The sequence below is a fragment of the Capsicum annuum genome, unplaced genomic scaffold, assembly GCF_002878395.1.
Source record: "Capsicum annuum cultivar UCD-10X-F1 unplaced genomic scaffold, UCD10Xv1.1 ctg82249, whole genome shotgun sequence".
NCBI classification, from domain to species: domain Eukaryota; kingdom Viridiplantae; phylum Streptophyta; class Magnoliopsida; order Solanales; family Solanaceae; genus Capsicum; species Capsicum annuum.
Genome location: NW_025893027.1, coordinates 63,972 through 80,889, shown reverse-complemented (window position 1 = coordinate 80,889; position 16,918 = coordinate 63,972). Strand labels below are relative to the sequence as shown.

Below are 16,918 nucleotides of genomic sequence, written 5' to 3'. Positions count from 1 at the left end.
TCATTCGCCAATTTTGTACAATACATTTGTACAAAACAATCATTCCTCTTGGCTTTTTATAATCAGTAAATAGTGATTTCCCAACTACCATATTATTATTTTTAAAGTTTTTTTGGTGTTCGATATTAATATTAGATCCAATTATATATGCGGGGTTTATTTTTGTGGATAGTGCTTCTACTATAATTTCTTCATATATTTCTAGATAGCGGAGCTCAAAACTTTTGATTTAAGACGGAGGAATCTCAATCATCCATCACACCTCGTATCGATGAAAAAGATTTATTTTATTTAGTCTAGAAAAGATGTTTTGTCCTTCTTTGGAATTTAGGTACTTCTTTATATCAAATCTCAACACTCACAGGGTACAAATTAGTACATCTAAAAGAAAAATATTTGTGCTGCTAACAAAACGAATATAGATATATATGTTTTGGAATAAAATTATTATATGTTTAGAGTACAGAAATTTTTATAATTAATATAGTTAATCTAGATGATTAATAGTGACATGCCATAACAAATTAAGAGCTCGTACGAGTTAGGTGATCGAGTAAAAATAGTTGATAAATACTACGCGTTAAAAAATAGTTTAGGTGAATAAACAATTACACATTTGGATAAAAACATCAAAACTAAGAATAAATGGTCATGCATGTATTCTTCAAATTTATTTTTTTTGCGAAAAATATCGACCAAGTGTGATCGATTTTATTAAATAATTTTCATAAAATTTTAATCATGCTCCTTTAGTTTGCACTTTTTCAGTTTTTGACGCTAAAAAAACCAACCACACTCATTTGGCATTACTTTAAAATAGGGGGAAAAAATCGACTAACGAAGGTTGATCTGTATTCTCGATCGTTTTTATATCCTTTTGGTAGTAAAAGAAAAAAGTGCTTATAAGCCGTAAAATCATAATCAAATAATAAAAAAAAATACTGACAAGCTAATTTGACCACCTTATAAACTTAGATAAACGCTCTCAGAGTGAAAACAATTTTTTTCTTTTTGTTTTTAAGGAAAGAAAATATGTTAAGTCTTTTTCTAACCCCACCTTAAGGCTCCCACGGTTTTAATTTTCTCCCTTGCCAACTCCAACTCACACCATTAGTTTGTTTTTAACTACTTTTGGGAGCTTCTACTTTTTTACTCTCTTTGATGACTCAAAGTCACAATCTTAAGTTCGGAAGTGAGGGGTGTATACCATTCAAGCAGCTCCCTCTTGTCAAAAAATATAAACTCCCTCCGTTTAAATTCATTGACTTGACACGGAGTTATTTTAATATAAAAAAGACTTTTAAATCCCGTGGTTTTAGATTAAAGATATATCAAATGTACAAAAATATCCTTTAATCTTATAATCTTACACATACCATAGAGAAAGTGAAGGAAAGTCTTGGAGTAACTGGTAAAGTGGTTGTCATACGACCAGGAGGTCACAAATTTAAGCCTTGAAAACTGTTATCTCGTATGTATTCGAGTACAAGAATCTGTATACTAGAAACAATCACTTCAACTAGTTCATGTTTTAAAAACAAGATATCAATGAAGTATAACAGAAAATACCCTCAACACAAGATCAAAGTGATCTTTCTAAGAAGTGTATTGTATTTTTCAGAAATTAAGATGAAATAGAATTTAAGACCAAGTCCCCCGACTTCACGGAGTGTCCTTAAGGAATAATTCCCCTCACTGTACCCGAGGTTATGGAATCTTCCTCCCAGGATAAAATGAACTTCAATCCAAACAATAGCGGTACCTCAAATTGTCGGATTCTACGAACTCACTCAACAATTTGATTGATCACACAAAACGTTTGAAGACAAGAAGAGAGTGTTTATTTTAGAAAATTCATGTCTAAACCTGTGAATGAAAGAAGGTTTAAGTAGCCTATCATATGCCTCTTCGAAAAGGTGGCAGTGGTTCACTTAAATGGTGTGTCTTTTCAGAAAATTCATGTCCGTTCATTCAACCAGGTCCTTTTCCGAACAGGTATACCATTTCACGAAACAGTGCATCATTTCAAAGCATCAGTTAAAAAACAGTGCATCAGTTTGTTGAAGAATTGTATCCGTTCAAAAACACTATTTCGAAATCTGTATGCATGCATAAATGGAGGATTACTGTTGCATTTTTTTCCTTTGGTATTCGAATTAAATTTCTGTCAATTAAACTTTGTCCAAACAGATAGATCTCATTGATCGATTTGCCGAAGCCGAAGCCGAGCAAGCGACGACAACGACGCGAGGCATCTCTTATTTCTTGCTTCACTTAGCAGGAGTAAGTGCTTTCTATTAAAAACACTCCATAGTTCGCTTCTCCCATCAATGTGGGAGAATTAGTGAACTTTCCAATTTGGGAGTACACCTTCTAAATTGGTGTCTCCTTCCTTCCACCATTTTCTCTCCATTTTTCATTCACACTTCTTCCATACATATTGAACCCAACAGAAATAGCCTCTGACAGAAATGCAAGATAAAGTTGCGTACAATACACCCTTGTGATGGGGCCCTTCCTCGGACCTGCGCATAGCGAGAACTTTAATGCACCGGACAGCCCTCGCCCTTTTTTTAATGCCATGTAGAAAGTTAAAATTAAACGTGTTATTCTTTTTTTAAAATAGATTAAAAAGAAAAGTATGTCAAATAAATTGAAACGGAGAAGTATATAAAGTGGAATTGTACGATATACACATATAGATTGGCTTTTAAATCCTTGTGATCCTCTTGTATCTAGATATACAAAAAGCTAAGAAGAAAAGAACAACATTTCATCATTTTGAATTTTATCTCTCTATCTCTTTCTATCTGATCTCTCTCTCCATGTTAGATAGCCACTCTTTCTTGTTTGGTGCTCCTTCTAATTATTCTGATCAATTTTCTTCATCAGAAAATGGTTTTATTATCAAAAGAAAAAGAAGACCTGCTGGTACTCCAGGTAATTTTTATTTTATTTTTTTAAAAATCATTTTCTTTACTTATAATTACATATATGAAGAATTTTTAGTCTTTCATCATATGTGGAAGAGATTGTGGAACACTTGAGATATAGCTCTTGTGTAAGTCAAATAAGCATGTTTTATTCTGTGGCGGATGCAGGATTTTGATCAAGGAATATATAAACAAATTTTTGGTCTACTATATATATATATATATTATGATTTTCAGGTGAAAGAGATTCAATTGAAACCCTTCTTGCCATCTAGCTTTGACTGTATATATAGAGATAGATTCAAGATTTAAATGTTAATAGGTGAGAGATTGTGGCAGAGGTAGAATTTTCATTAAGAGGGTTCATCACTAACTATTAAAAAGATAATTTTGATCTTGTATATACAGTGTAATTTTTAAATGAATGGGATTTTGATGAACCTCCTTCTGGGCCTCTAGCTTTTACCTTGTCTTCAGAGAGACAGGTTCAGAATTTAAATGTTATAGGTGGAAAGTGGGTTCAATTGAATCTCCTTTCGTCCAAAATATATTTAACATAAGAAAAAATTACATATATGGAGTAAAACTTTTTGTTTTTTCTAAACTATGTCACTAATAATTACATAATAAATGTTTTGCCGAAGCTGAAGCCGAGTGACGATGACGGCGGCGCGAGGCATCTCTTATTTCTTGCCTCACTTAGCATGTGGAGTAAGTTCTTTCTATTAAAAATAATCCATAGTTCCCTTCTCCCACCAATGAGGGAGAATTAATGAACTCTTCAATTTGGGAGTACACCTTCTAAATTGTTGTCTCCTTCCTTCCACCATTTTCTCTCCATTTTCCATTCACACTTCTTCCATACATATTAAACCCAACAATTCCCCACATGAATGGGGAATGACTATTTTTCATAAAAGTTTTACGGATAAGTATGTGATCATCAAGCAAAAACTGATTGCATTTGGATAAGTGGGTTTCCCTTTGAACTATCGAGAGTTTGAGTTTTTGCTATTTCTATGATACTACTCATAAATGATAAAAATTCTTGAATTATTATATGTTGAGAACCATTGAGCATGTGTTTGATGTGTATGGAAGTCTTATATATGTGCATGTTGTGAATGACATAAGAAGTTGGAGAATTGATGTGATACTGATGACTTGCACATTGGGGTGTGACAATACCCCACAGAGTATGATATATGTTTTGTTTTGAATCAAGCTTAAAGCTTAACTTTATGTGAGTTAGGTGGTTACCCGAATAAAGCATGAGTCAAATGACTCTATGCCGGAAACCGTGAATTACCAACACGGGGAAATTGGTACCACGCTATGTGATCTTGTGTACCTTGTATTGTGTTATCCCTATTCGGGATTAATGGTTAGGAGCCCTTCTTTGTGATCTTGAGCCCAACCTTGAAACATGGACTTGATTGGGATGGAGACACCCTGCTGTGTGATCTTGTGTGTTCTTCTCCCCTCACTAATACTCCAATCTTGGCGGCAACCAAGATTTGGCAGTTGGTGAAAGATTGTAGGGTGTACCACCTAACTCAGTAGTGATACAATGTTGTTGAAAAAGAATCATTATACTATGCTCATGTGTTTTTGAACTATTTTTTGATAAAGTGTTTTATAGCAACTCTCATCTATGTTATATAAAAATTTTATTTTTATTTTTTGATCACTCTGCATACCAGTACATCTGTATTGAAACCCCTCCCCTACCTCTCAAGTTCTGAGGCTTAGTCTAGGGGTCCAGATAAGCAGTAGATAATTCAGACAACAGATCAAATTATGCAGTGGTGAGCATTCTCTATTCCAGAAGGCCTGTCCTTTTAGATTATGTCATCTATTATAGTTTTGGTCTACTGGGGCCTTATCCCAGTTTTTAAATAGTTGTCAGATTTTCATGTAGTAGAGATTTCACAGACTGTTCCAGATGTTGTTAGTGATTTTTGGATTTCATTCCTTATTGTTAAACTTAATCCAGAGTATGACCATATTTTCGTATTAGATTGTAATTCCGCATTTTATTTTATTATATGAATGTTGTGCATGACTACTAGATAGAGTAGGACATCCGGGCATTCATGGTTTGGGATGTCCATTACAACCAGGCCCTAGTTTGGATCGTGACAAACTTGGTATTAGAGCACGGTTCATGGTCCCAGGGTATCTGAAAATTCGCATTGGGTAGAGTTTTGTTATGGGTGTGTAGAGCACCATACTTATAAACAGGAGCTACTAGGCTTTTAGGAATGTTTCCCCTCTTTGTGATTTAGTTCGTGCTTTGGAGTCTAATCCATCCCCTAATCAAGTGATCTCTTGTATTTCAGAAAAAGAACAGCCATGCCTCCTCGTCACTCCAATAATCAGAATACTCAGTATGATGAAATCCACCCCACCTATGGGATACGAACTCGTAACAGAGCGCACACCCCAGAACCTATTCCTACTCCGGGAGTACCTCCAGTCCCGACCAGCCTCCTCGAGCTCTAAGAACAAATGTTAAACATCCCAGTCTTCTTATAGGCACATATCTAATGCAGAATTCAGACAGTCCATTCATATATTTGCACAGATGGTAGCCGCACAGACTCAAAGGTAGGAGGATACTGGTTCTGTATCTATTACTTATGACGCTACTAGGGTGGTTTAGTTCATGAGAATGAACCCGCCCAAATTTTCTGGCACTAAGGTAGAAGAGGATCCATAGGAGTTTGTGGACGAAATGGAGAAGATTTTCAGGGTAATGCATGTAGACCAGGTGGAAGGGGTTGGATTAGCATTATACCAGCTTAAGGATGTAGAGGACCAATGGTATAATGAGTGGGAAGATGCGAAGGGTGAGAGTGCTGAGCCCACAGTTTGGGGTAAGTTTGTGGAAGCCTTTCTTGATCGATTTTTTCCTCTAGAGCTGAGGGAAGCCAAAGTTAAAGAATTTATGAACCTAAAGCAAGGAAAGATGAGTGTCCAGAAGTACACTTTGAAGTTCAACCAACTGGCCCGTTATGCACCACAAATGACTAGTAATATGAGAGCCTGAATGCGGAAATTTGCATCCGGCCTTTCAGATGATCTAGCACTTGAATGTCAGGGGGCGATGCTACATAGGGACATGGACTTCGCCAGACTATCAGTAAACATACAAAAAGTTGAGGAGAAGAAGAAAAAGATCGCTGAATCTAGGTAGAAGGACAGACAGGCAAAGAGAGCCAAAATAATAGACCAGAGTCAAAGTCAGCCGCAGAGTAGAAATTGGGGCAACAGGTGGAAGAAGAGAAAGAATTGGGGAAATGTTCAACCTATAACCAGCACCCCCACGCCTAAACCTCTACATAATTAGTGGTCCATTAATCCTCAGGATAATAGTGGAGAGAGGATGCAGGATACCCATTCACGGGGTAGCATGACATAGCCCGCTAGATCTTTTCCATGTTGTAGTGTCTGCAGAAGGAACCATCCTGGAAAGTGTTACTTTGAGAGGAGAAATTGTTATTCCTGTGGAAAGTGTTACTTTGAGAGGAGAAATTGTTATTCCTGCGGCCAAGTGGGTCACCTTCAAAGAGATTGCCCTGCCACTAGAGGTAATGTTGGAGGAGCCAAGTCTCAAGCAAATTCTTCCGCACCACCACCTCAGAAGGGTGCCACTTCAGCTACTGGGAGCGGTCGCAACTGGTTGTACACCTTCACCAACCACTAAGAGGAAGAGGCCTCACCAAATATAGTGACTGGTATGTTACAAATCTTTTCCCGTGATGTTTATGTGTTACTTGATCTCAGGTCTACCTTGTCTTATGTGATCTCATATGTGGATGTTGGTTTTGGGTTTAAGCCCGACGTGATTGCTGAATCTTTCTCTGTTTCCACTCTAGTGGGGGATTCTGTTATAGCTAGAAGGGTGTATAAGAATTGTGTTATGTCTATTTTTAGCTGGGATACATTGACAGACCTCATAGAGCTTGATATGGTTGATTTTAATGCTATATTAGGGACGGACTGGCTCCATCCATGTTATGCCACACTAGATTGTAGGACCCAAATAGTCACTTTTTATTTTCCGAATGAACTAGTCTTAGAATGGGAGGGGCATTCTTAAGCACCTAGAGGGAACTTTATATCTTATCTCAAAGCCCGTAAACTTATCTCAAAAGGGTGTTTGTACCATCTTATCTGGGTCAAAGATTCTAATACTAAAAGTCCTTCATTTTCGTCTATTCCTGTGGTAAATGAGTTTCCAGAAGTCTTTCCAAATGACCTCCTGGGAATACCACCTGATAGGGAGATAGATTTTGGCATTGATTTATTTCCAGATACCCGTCCCATCTCTATTTTGCCATATAGAATAGCTCCATCAGAGTTGAAAGAGTTGAAAGAGACGCTAGCAGATCTTTTAGATAACAGTTTTATCTGTCCTAGTATTTCTCCCTGGGGTGCACCTGTACTCTTCGTACGAAAGAAAGATGGTTCCTTCTTATGTGCATAGATTACCGCCAGTTGAATAAGGTCACTATTAAAAATAAATATCCTGTTCCTTTGATGATCTTTTTAACCAGCTTCAGGGCGCTAAATGTTTTTCAAAGATATACCTTCATTTGGGATATCATCAGTTGAAGGTTAGGGAGTCAGATATTCCCAAAACAGCTTTCCAAACTAGATACGGTCATTATGAATTCTTAGTCACATCCTTCGGGTTGACTAATGCCCCTACAGCCTTCATGGATCTAATGAATAAGGTCTTCCATCAGTTTCTGGATCTATTTGTCATAATATTCATTGATGACATCTTGGTTTATTCTAAGAGTGAGAAGGACCATGCCAATCACCTCCAAATTATTCTTCAAGCTCTTAGAGATCATAAGTTGTATGCAAAATTTTCCAAATGTGAATTCTGGCAAAGTGCTATTACTTTCTTGAGGCATATTATGTCTAGTGACGGGATTAGGGTGGACTCCAAAAGGTTGAGGCAGTGAGAAAACGGCCCAGACCCACAACTCCAACTGATATTCGGAGCTTCTTAGGTTTGGAAGGGTATTACAAAAGATTCGTACAAAGCTTTTCTTCCATAGCTGCTCTACTTACTAAGTTGAACCAGAAAAAGGTGAAGTTTGTGTGGTCTGATTTGTGGGAGAATAGTTTTGAGAAGTTGAAAGACAAATTGACTACAACACCTATTCTGACTCTTTCAAAAGGCACAGAGGGTTTTGTTGTGTACTGTGATGCATTCCGTATGGGACTTGGGTGTGTACTTGTGTAGTACGGTAAGGTGGTGGCTTATGCAACTAGGTAGTTGAAGGTGCATGAGTGGAATCACCCCACTCATGACTTGGAGTTAACAACTGTGGTGGTTGCGCTTAGAATCTGGAGGTAGTATCTTTATGGGGTGCATGTGGATATTTTCACTTACCACAAGAGTTTACAGTATGTTTTCTGGCAGAAAGAATTGAACCTCAGGAAAAGGCAATGGATGGAATTGCTAAAGGATTATGACATAAAACTGCACTATCATCTGAGAAAGGCAAATGTGGTAGCCAACGCCCTTAGCAGGTTGTCAATGGGAAACCTTTCTCATGTTAAAGAAGGGAAAAGAGAGATGGTGAAGGATATTCACAGACTTTCAAATCTTGGAGTGCGACTCTTAGATTTCAAAGATGGAGGGGTAGTCGTTCATGAGATAGCTAAATCATCCCTTTGTGCAGAAGTTAAAGAAAAGCTAGCCGAAGATCCCATCTTGATGTAGATCAAGAAAGATGTAGGTCAGCAAAAGGTGATGTCCTTTGAAATTGGTGGTGATGGTATTTTGAGATATCAAGGTAGATTGTGCGTGTCAGATATAGATGGTCTGCGAAAGAGAATCCTTGATGAAGCTCACACTTTGAGGTATGTTGTTAACCCAGGCTCTACCAAGATGTATCATGATCTGAAAACCATTTATTGGTGGAATAATATGAAGCGCGATGTGGCTAACTATGTTGCCAAGTGTTTAAACTGTCAACAAGTTAAGGTAGAGAATATGCGGTTTAGCGGTACTTCCCAAGAGATAGATTCGCCTTTATGGAAATGGAAAATGATCAATATGGATTTCATTATGGGACTTCTGAGGTCCCGAAATCAGTATGATTCTATTTGGGTAATTGTTGATCGGCTGACCAAGTCAGCTCACTTTCTTCCTAGGAGGACCAACTTCTTGGGAGATGATTATGCCATGCTATACATTGAGGAGATAGTCCGTTTGCATAGAGCACCTGTATACATTATATCTGACAGAGGTACGCAATTCTCTTCACAGTTTTGGAGGTCTTCTTAGAGGGGTTTAGGTACCCAAGTGAACCTAAGTACTGCTTTCCACCCTCAAACTGATTGGCAAACTGAGCGCACCATTCAGACCCTTGAGAATATGTTGAGGGCTTGTGTAATTGACTTCAAAGGTAGCTGGGTAGATCACTTTCCATTGATAGAGTTTGTTTACAATAATAGCTTCCATGCTAGTATTAAGATGGCCCCTTTTGAAGCATTGTATGGAGGAAGATGTAGGTCACCTATAGGGTGGAACAAAGTTGGTGAGATGCGGTTGTTTGGGCCTGATATTTTGCATTAGGCAATGGAGGATGTGAAAATCATTAGAGAACGACTCAAGACAGATCAGAGTCGTCAGAAGTCCTACGCTGATGTTATTAGAAAAGATTTAAAGTTTGAGGTTGGTGATTGGCTATTTCTTAAAATTTCTCCCATGAAGGGAGTCATGCGTTTCGGGAAGAAAGGTAAGCTGAGTCCTCACAATATAGGACCATATCAGATTTTGAGAAGGATGGGTGGAGTTGCGTATAAGTTAGAGTTGCCTGCAAGTTTGGGTTCTATTCATCCGGTATTTCACATATCCATGCTGAAGAAGCGTATTGGAGACCATTCTCTAGTGTTACCCGTAGAAGAAATCAAAGTGCCAGACTCCTTATCCTATGAAGAAGAGCCCGTGGCAATCTTCGATTGCCAAGTTAGAAAATTGAGGAGCAAAGAGATAGCCTCAGTTAAAGTGTTGTGGAGAAACCAAAAAATTAAAGAAGCTACTTGGGAATTCGAGGATGACATGCGAGCTAGATACCCAAACTTGTTTGATCCGGCAAATGATGAAATAGAAGGTACAATCTTTGTCTTATTTTTCCTATGCCTTATTATGCTTGAGATCGTGCTTGACTGTGTTTCGTTTCATCATTCGGGGATGAATGATCCCAAGGGGGATAATGTAACACCCCACATTTTAGACTAGAACGAAAATCATCATTTCTATGCGTAGATGATCCAATAGCCATAAATCCTATGCAAATTTGGTATGTAACTCAATTATGTAGTGTGGAAACCTATTTGAGCATGAATTAAGATCATAGAGGTCCCCTAACTCAAGAACGAGTTGAAAGCTTTTCTATCATTCGAGTTTGAGTGAGCATCGAAACTTGGGTCAACTTCAATCGACCATAATTCCTTGTATATGACGAACTGGGTAGCCTACTATATATCAAATTAAAGGTGTTTGAGTCCTCTTTCCAACTCCACCAATTTTGCCAAAATCTGATATCGAAGTAGAAATTTATTTTACTTAGAAGTATCTGTCTTTCAAAATGTGACGATGAGTTTGACGACTTATTAGCTGTCTGATGTACCGTTAGACCTGGTCGTCAGCCTAAGGTAGTGAATGGTGAAAACCAGCCCAGAAGTGATGACCTATGTGACGACTTATCACCTGAGTGATGGCCCATCAATCCTGGTCGTCAACTGATGCAATTGTGCGATTTTTTTGGGGTTCCTTAGGGGTATTTTGGTCTTTCCCTCACTCCAAAAACCATTCACACGAATTAAATCACCCCTTAAGCGTTATTAATCAATCACTATTAGTTTTACAACATCAAAAACTTCCTCTTCACTCTCCAAATAAGATCAAACTAGGGTTTTCTCCAAGAACAAGAAATTCAAGAAAATCAAACCTTAAGTTCAAGATCTCTAAGAAACCAATCAAGATTCAGGTTTCATCTATCGAGATCTAGGTTTCATCTTTCAGATTTTATAATTTAAGGTACGTGGGGTTGTCCTAAATTTTGTGGGCATGATTTGAAAAGAATTTTCACAATACTTTAATCTCTATACATATATATATGTTATTGCAAGTGGGGATTTCATTTTTATACCAATAACATGTGTTGTGTCATGATTTTGAAAGAATAATGAATCGTCATGGGGTTGTTTGCTTAAAGATGTTTCAATTGTTGAATTGGGGTCATGTGGCTTGAATGCTAACAATGAGAAGAACATATATGATGAATTTTTTTAAAATTCCCCATGATAATGTTTTAGTGCCCCACATGATACTAGTCTTAAACTATCGAGACCATGAGTTTTTGCTATTTCTATGATACTACTCATAAATAATAAAACTTCTTGAATTATTATATGTTGAGAACCATTGAACATGTGTTTGATGTGTATGGAAGTCTTATATATGTGCATGTTGTGAATGACATAAGAAGTTGGAGAATTGATGTGATACTGATGACTTGCACATTGGGGTGTGACAATACCCCATAGAGTATGATATATGTTTTGTCTTGAATCAAGCTTAAAGCTTAACTTTATGTGATTTAGGTGGTTACCCGAATAAAACACGAGTCAAATGACTCTATGCTGGAAATCGTGAATTGCCGACACGGGGAACTTGGTACCATACTATGTGATCTTGTGTATCTTGTATTGTGTCATCCCTATTCGGGACTAATAGTTCGGAGCCCTGCTTTGTGATCTTGAGCCCAACCTTGACACGTGGACTTGATTGGGATGGAGACACCCTGCTGTGTGATCTTGTGTGTTCTTCTCCTCTCACTAATACTCCAATCTTGGCAGCAACTGGGATTTGGAAGTTGGTGAAAGATTGTAGGGTGTACCACCTAGCTCAGTAGTGATACAGTGTTATTGAAAAAAAATATCATACTATGCTCATGTGTTTTTGAACTATTTTTTGAAAATGTGTTTTATAGCAGCTCCCATCTATGTTATATAAAAATTTTATTTTTATTTTTGGATTACTCTACATACCAGTACATCGGTATTGACTCCTTCCCTACCTCTCAGATTCTAAGGCTCAGTCTAGAGGTCCAGATAAGCAGTAGATAATTCAGACAGCAGATTAGATTGTGCAGTGTTGAGCCTTCTCTATTCCAGAAGGCCTGTCCTTTCAGATTATGTCATCTATTACAGTTTTGGTCCACTGGGGGCCTTGTCCTAGTTTTCAGATAGTTGTCAGATTTTCATGTAGTAGAGATCTCGTAGACTATTCCAGATGTTGTTAGTGATTTTCGGATTTCATTCCTTATTGTTAAACTTAATCCAGAGTATGACCATGTTTCCGTATTAGATCGTAATTCCGCATTTTCTTTTATTATATGAATGTTGTGCATGACTACCAGATAGAGTAAGATGTCCGGGCCTTCTTGGTTCGGGATGTCCGTCACGGCAACGCCCTAGTTCGGGTCGTGACACCTTAGCTTTCATGTTGATTTAGTAAAGGAATTTGATTCAATAGTAGTTCATAAGACGAATTCCCTTTTAGAGTGGCTGCAATAGACACATTCACTCCCAGAATTCCAATGGAGCAGCTGCCTAATTGAGTGGAAAATATCATCAGTTTAAGACAGCAGTTAGAAAACAAACTGAAAAAGATGTTGAGATAAACATCCGCTTGGAGAAATTAACAGTAACAGATGACGGACCTAGGCGATCCAAGTAATTGCTGAATGTAGACATCATGATTCAGAACACTTAACTGCAAATTAAATATTCAACAAAAAATACTGCTTATATTGGCTCATTGGGGTATACTTTGGCTCATTTTGTTGATTGCAGTATAATTTTGTGCCAACAAGCCCTTAAATTGCTTACTAGTATGTTGTATTTGAAGTTTGTATGGGAATGGGATTTTGTTATGTTTAAAAAAATGGATAGCAAGTCGGTCATGGATAGATTTTTATTTTTCAAACATCCACTTGGAGGTATTTTCCCGTGATTCTGTGCAGCGTTAGGTCACAAATATCCTCTCGGGGACAGCTGGTGATAAGTGGTGAGCCCTTCATCATTAGGAAGGCGTCTGCTTATTTTACTCATGTTTCTACTGTATCACTCTATGGTTTTATGGCATGGTCGGGGTCATGTCCTCCCTAGGAGTATTCTTAAATTAGAGGCTTCGTAGACGGTTTTGGATATATGGTTGAATGAAGTTTTTAAGATATTGATAGTACCTTACGCTAAGTTTTGAATTTCTTTCATCAAGGGTTTACTTCCGCAACTTCAAGTTATGACTATGCTTTTGAAATAACACTAAGGGGTCATCTCCGGCCTTCATTGGTTTGGGGATGCCCATCACAGCCAGGGCCATGATTTGGGTCGTGACAATATCATCAGTTAAGGACAATAGTTAGACAACGAACTGAAAAAGATGTTGAGCTAAACACCCACTTGGAGAAATTAACAGTAGAAGATAACGGACCTAGGCGATCCAAGTAATTGCTGAATGTAAACATCATGATTCAGAACATTTAACTGAAAATTAAATATTCAACAAAAAATACTGCTTATATTGACTCATTGGGGTATACTTTGGCTCTACGAGTCCTTAAATTGCTTACTAGTATGTTGTATTTGAAGGTTTTATGGGAATGGGATTTTGTTATGCCTAAAAAAAAATGGATAGCAAGTCGGTCATGGATAGATTTTTATTTTTCAAACAGCTGGTTAAGCAAATGCACACCATCAAAAACCACTTGATACCACCTGAATGTGTAGAGTGCCTTTGTAGGTGAAAGGGTAAATTAGAGTGATTTTTCTGTTACTAAACAAAGAAAAGTGACTTTCTCAAACAATTTTCATTAGTTGACTGACCTTCTAAGAAATGTAACTCTTGCATTGTAAGTAGGCTATTTTGAAGAAAGTCGTTAGTTGCCTATTAAATTAGATTAAAATTTGTGATCGCGAATATGTGGCAATGAAAATTTTGATACATGTTTGGGCTTTTAGCAGGTATCATCTGATGTCCTTCGTGAGGACATTGTCAATCTTCGTGATTTCATAGAGATGTTAAAGGATAAAGAAGATCAAAGTGTTTTTGACACGGATCAAATTGAAAAGCTGAAATTGGAGCTGACATTTTTGTCAGCATGTTTACAACTTTGTTATTACATTTCGGATGGTTTTAATGCCGAAATGTCTTGCATATCATATGAGGTTCGTGATCTGGTTCAGTCACTTTTTCATCAGAGTGGAGATGACAAGCTGGTTAAATTAAAGGATTATGTTGTTCCTCACCTTCTTGAAAATATCAAAAGTTCTAAAATCTCAGATCATCATTCTGAATCAAGTGCCACCATGACCGAGGATCAGTTGGTTGAACTCTTGGACGCACTTCTTGTGAATTTCCATTATATAGCCAAGGTTCTTGCTGAGTTACTTTTGCCATCAAGGACCCAATATGAGCTTCTTCAGAATGTTTTTCGCAATTTAAGAGATTTTCATGGTCTGATAGTAAACGGTTGTACTCAGTGTAATACAATTGAATGTGTCTTACCTCAGTTTCAACTTATGGCTGAGAGAGTAGGACACTTCTGATTTGTGCTTTTGTCTTATCAACCTGATAAAACAGATGAAAATGAAGAAGCTGAAGAAGATAAAGATGAAGTCTATTCCATGCTAGTTCATCTACTTCTGAAGATAATTCCTGTTTAGTTGGAGGTTATGCACATATGCTCTAAAATTTGAAAGCATCAAAGTCAGCTAAAATTGGATGCTTCATTAAGCATCTCGTAGAAGCCTCTCCAGACATTCTTAGAGAATATATGATTCATCCACAATGGCAAATGGTTAATGATATTACTCCTAGCACCCGAACTTGAAATATTCATGTCGTGATTGTTAGAGTACGAGCCCTTCTAATTGCCTATTTTTGGAACAAGTAAACGTGGTTCACAGAAGTAAATACTGTACACAGTGTTTTTACATGGAAAACACCGGGCTCAAGAAAGGTATAAAAAAACATGACCTGTACCTCTACAGGATTTAACCCCAACTTCACTATAATACATGAGCCTCAACAATCAACAGAATTACAAGACTTCTTGTAAACTAGGAATTAAAACTTCTATCTCCTATCACTACAAAAACACAAATCTTCCAAGATAGGTGTTCCCAAATCTTCGAGTTCCCCAACTTGAAGAAACAACTCCTAAATCATTGAGACTAGAACAATGACTCATTACAACTCAAAGAACCTACCTACTACACACAGTCTACGACTTGCTAAGTAACAGACAAGGTTCTTCTTCAAGTATGTGACCTGATATGCTGATTGTTGATTATCTTTACAGTGCATTGAGTGAGTGCTTGCGAATTCATTTTTTGTATTTTAGCACACACCTCATAGAGTCCTTCTATTTATGTAATCTTCTGTGTTTAATAGGACTTTAGATAATTTCACACTTCTTGTTGCTGTCGCCTCTCTCACATCTTCTTTGAATAGGATTCTTCTTTTATCTCCGCAATGCTTTTTGTTCAATTCAAACTCTATAAGACTTCTTGCTCAACTCAACTTCTTCAAGACTTCTTGATCAACTCAACTCTTGCAAGACTTCTTCATCAACTCAAATCCGGCAAGATTTTTTGTCTAACTCAACTTCTGATGTGATAAATGTTATCCACTTTTGTTTGTACGTAGAGTCTATCCACTTCTGTTTGTACGCAGAGTCAGCTTATCCATAACTTGCCTGCAGCTGAGCTTTATTCACTTGGATAGACCAGCTTTCACAACATGTTTCATTCATATGTCTATCATCAAAATTCCTTATTTCTTAAAAAATTCCCCCTTTTTGATGATAACAAACATAGCAGCATAACATCAGAAAAAACCTGACATACTCAATAAGGAATTTTAAGTGAAAGAACCAGAATGAAACACAGGTTAGTCCAATTTGAGTTATAAGCATTTCATAGCCTTATTCTTCCCCCTTTTGACATCATCAAAAATCTGGCTCAAAAGTGAAAACGTTTAAGAATTCATGGCCATTGAGGATATCACTAAGACAATCAAAACTTAGAATAAGAGAACATGAGTGCAGTATGAGAAAACAGGAGCAGAAAATAGTATAACAACCAAGTCCATTTCATTTAGTAGCAAATATGACTACATATACCAAAAGCAACCTAAAGTGAACAAGTTATCCAGGGAAGGAACAAAAAGAGATATTTCTAGGAGATCATCAAAAAGTCTAAGTAGAAGTGCTAAGTAGATGAAGAAGAGGAGAGAAGGGAGGTGAGTTTACTAATAACATTAGCATTCTCAACTCTCTCCTTTTCCAACAAAGAAGTACGGGAAGCAATCTGAGCTTGATGGATCCCTTTTTATTCTTCATGAGAAGCCTGTGCAGTCTCTAAGTCTTCTTGATCAACTTCCACCTCTGCTTGTTTTTCAGCCTGTGCATTTCTCAACCTTTGCTTTGGATTATTAGCTCTTCTTATGGAAAGAGGTAGAATTATGTGGCTTACAGACCCTATGATATCTTTGGTAGTGTGTGAAGACCACACTTGAACAGAAACACCAAAATCCTAAAATATAGGGGTGAGCTAGAACTAATAAGGGAGGGCATGTCCATTTGTTTCCTTGAGGAGAACCCTTTGCATATGCTTAATTATGATTCTAGGAAAATCAACTCTTACTTTAGTGTCTAGCAGTTCCATGAGAGTAAGATCAAGAAAATTAGCCACAGTTCTATTTTTCTTCCTAGGAAAATCATATTATGTACTACATCAAAATACAGTTGGTGAAGTGGAGACATCTCTCTCTTAAACACTCTTTTATAATTGACCAGGTGAGGATTTCTAGAGAACATTCTACACATGTCAATAGCTAAGGCAAGATTATCAAGAGGTGGCTAACAACCCTTGACATAGTGACC

The 16,918-nt window shown here is 37.3% G+C and overlaps 1 protein-coding gene across 1 annotated transcript; it reads left to right on the top strand.

The window, feature by feature from the left end:
- Positions 1–2,772: 2,772 nt before the first annotated feature.
- Positions 2,773–14,655, top strand: LOC124895449. Its single transcript, XM_047405879.1, has 2 exons — positions 2,773–2,940; positions 13,995–14,655. The coding sequence occupies exons 1-2, from the start codon at positions 2,896–2,898 to the stop codon at positions 14,577–14,579; spliced, it is 630 nt and encodes a 209-aa protein (XP_047261835.1). The 5' UTR covers positions 2,773–2,895; the 3' UTR covers positions 14,580–14,655.
- Positions 14,656–16,918: the final 2,263 nt, after the last annotated feature.

Coding starts and splice junctions, on each gene's coding strand:
- LOC124895449 (XM_047405879.1), top strand. CDS start 2,896: ATGGTTTTATTATCAAAAGAAAAAGAAGACCTGCTGGTACTCCAG. Junction 2,941..13,994: donor AAGACCTGCTGGTACTCCAG/GTAATTTTTATT, acceptor GGCTTTTAGCAG/GTATCATCTGATGTCCTTCG.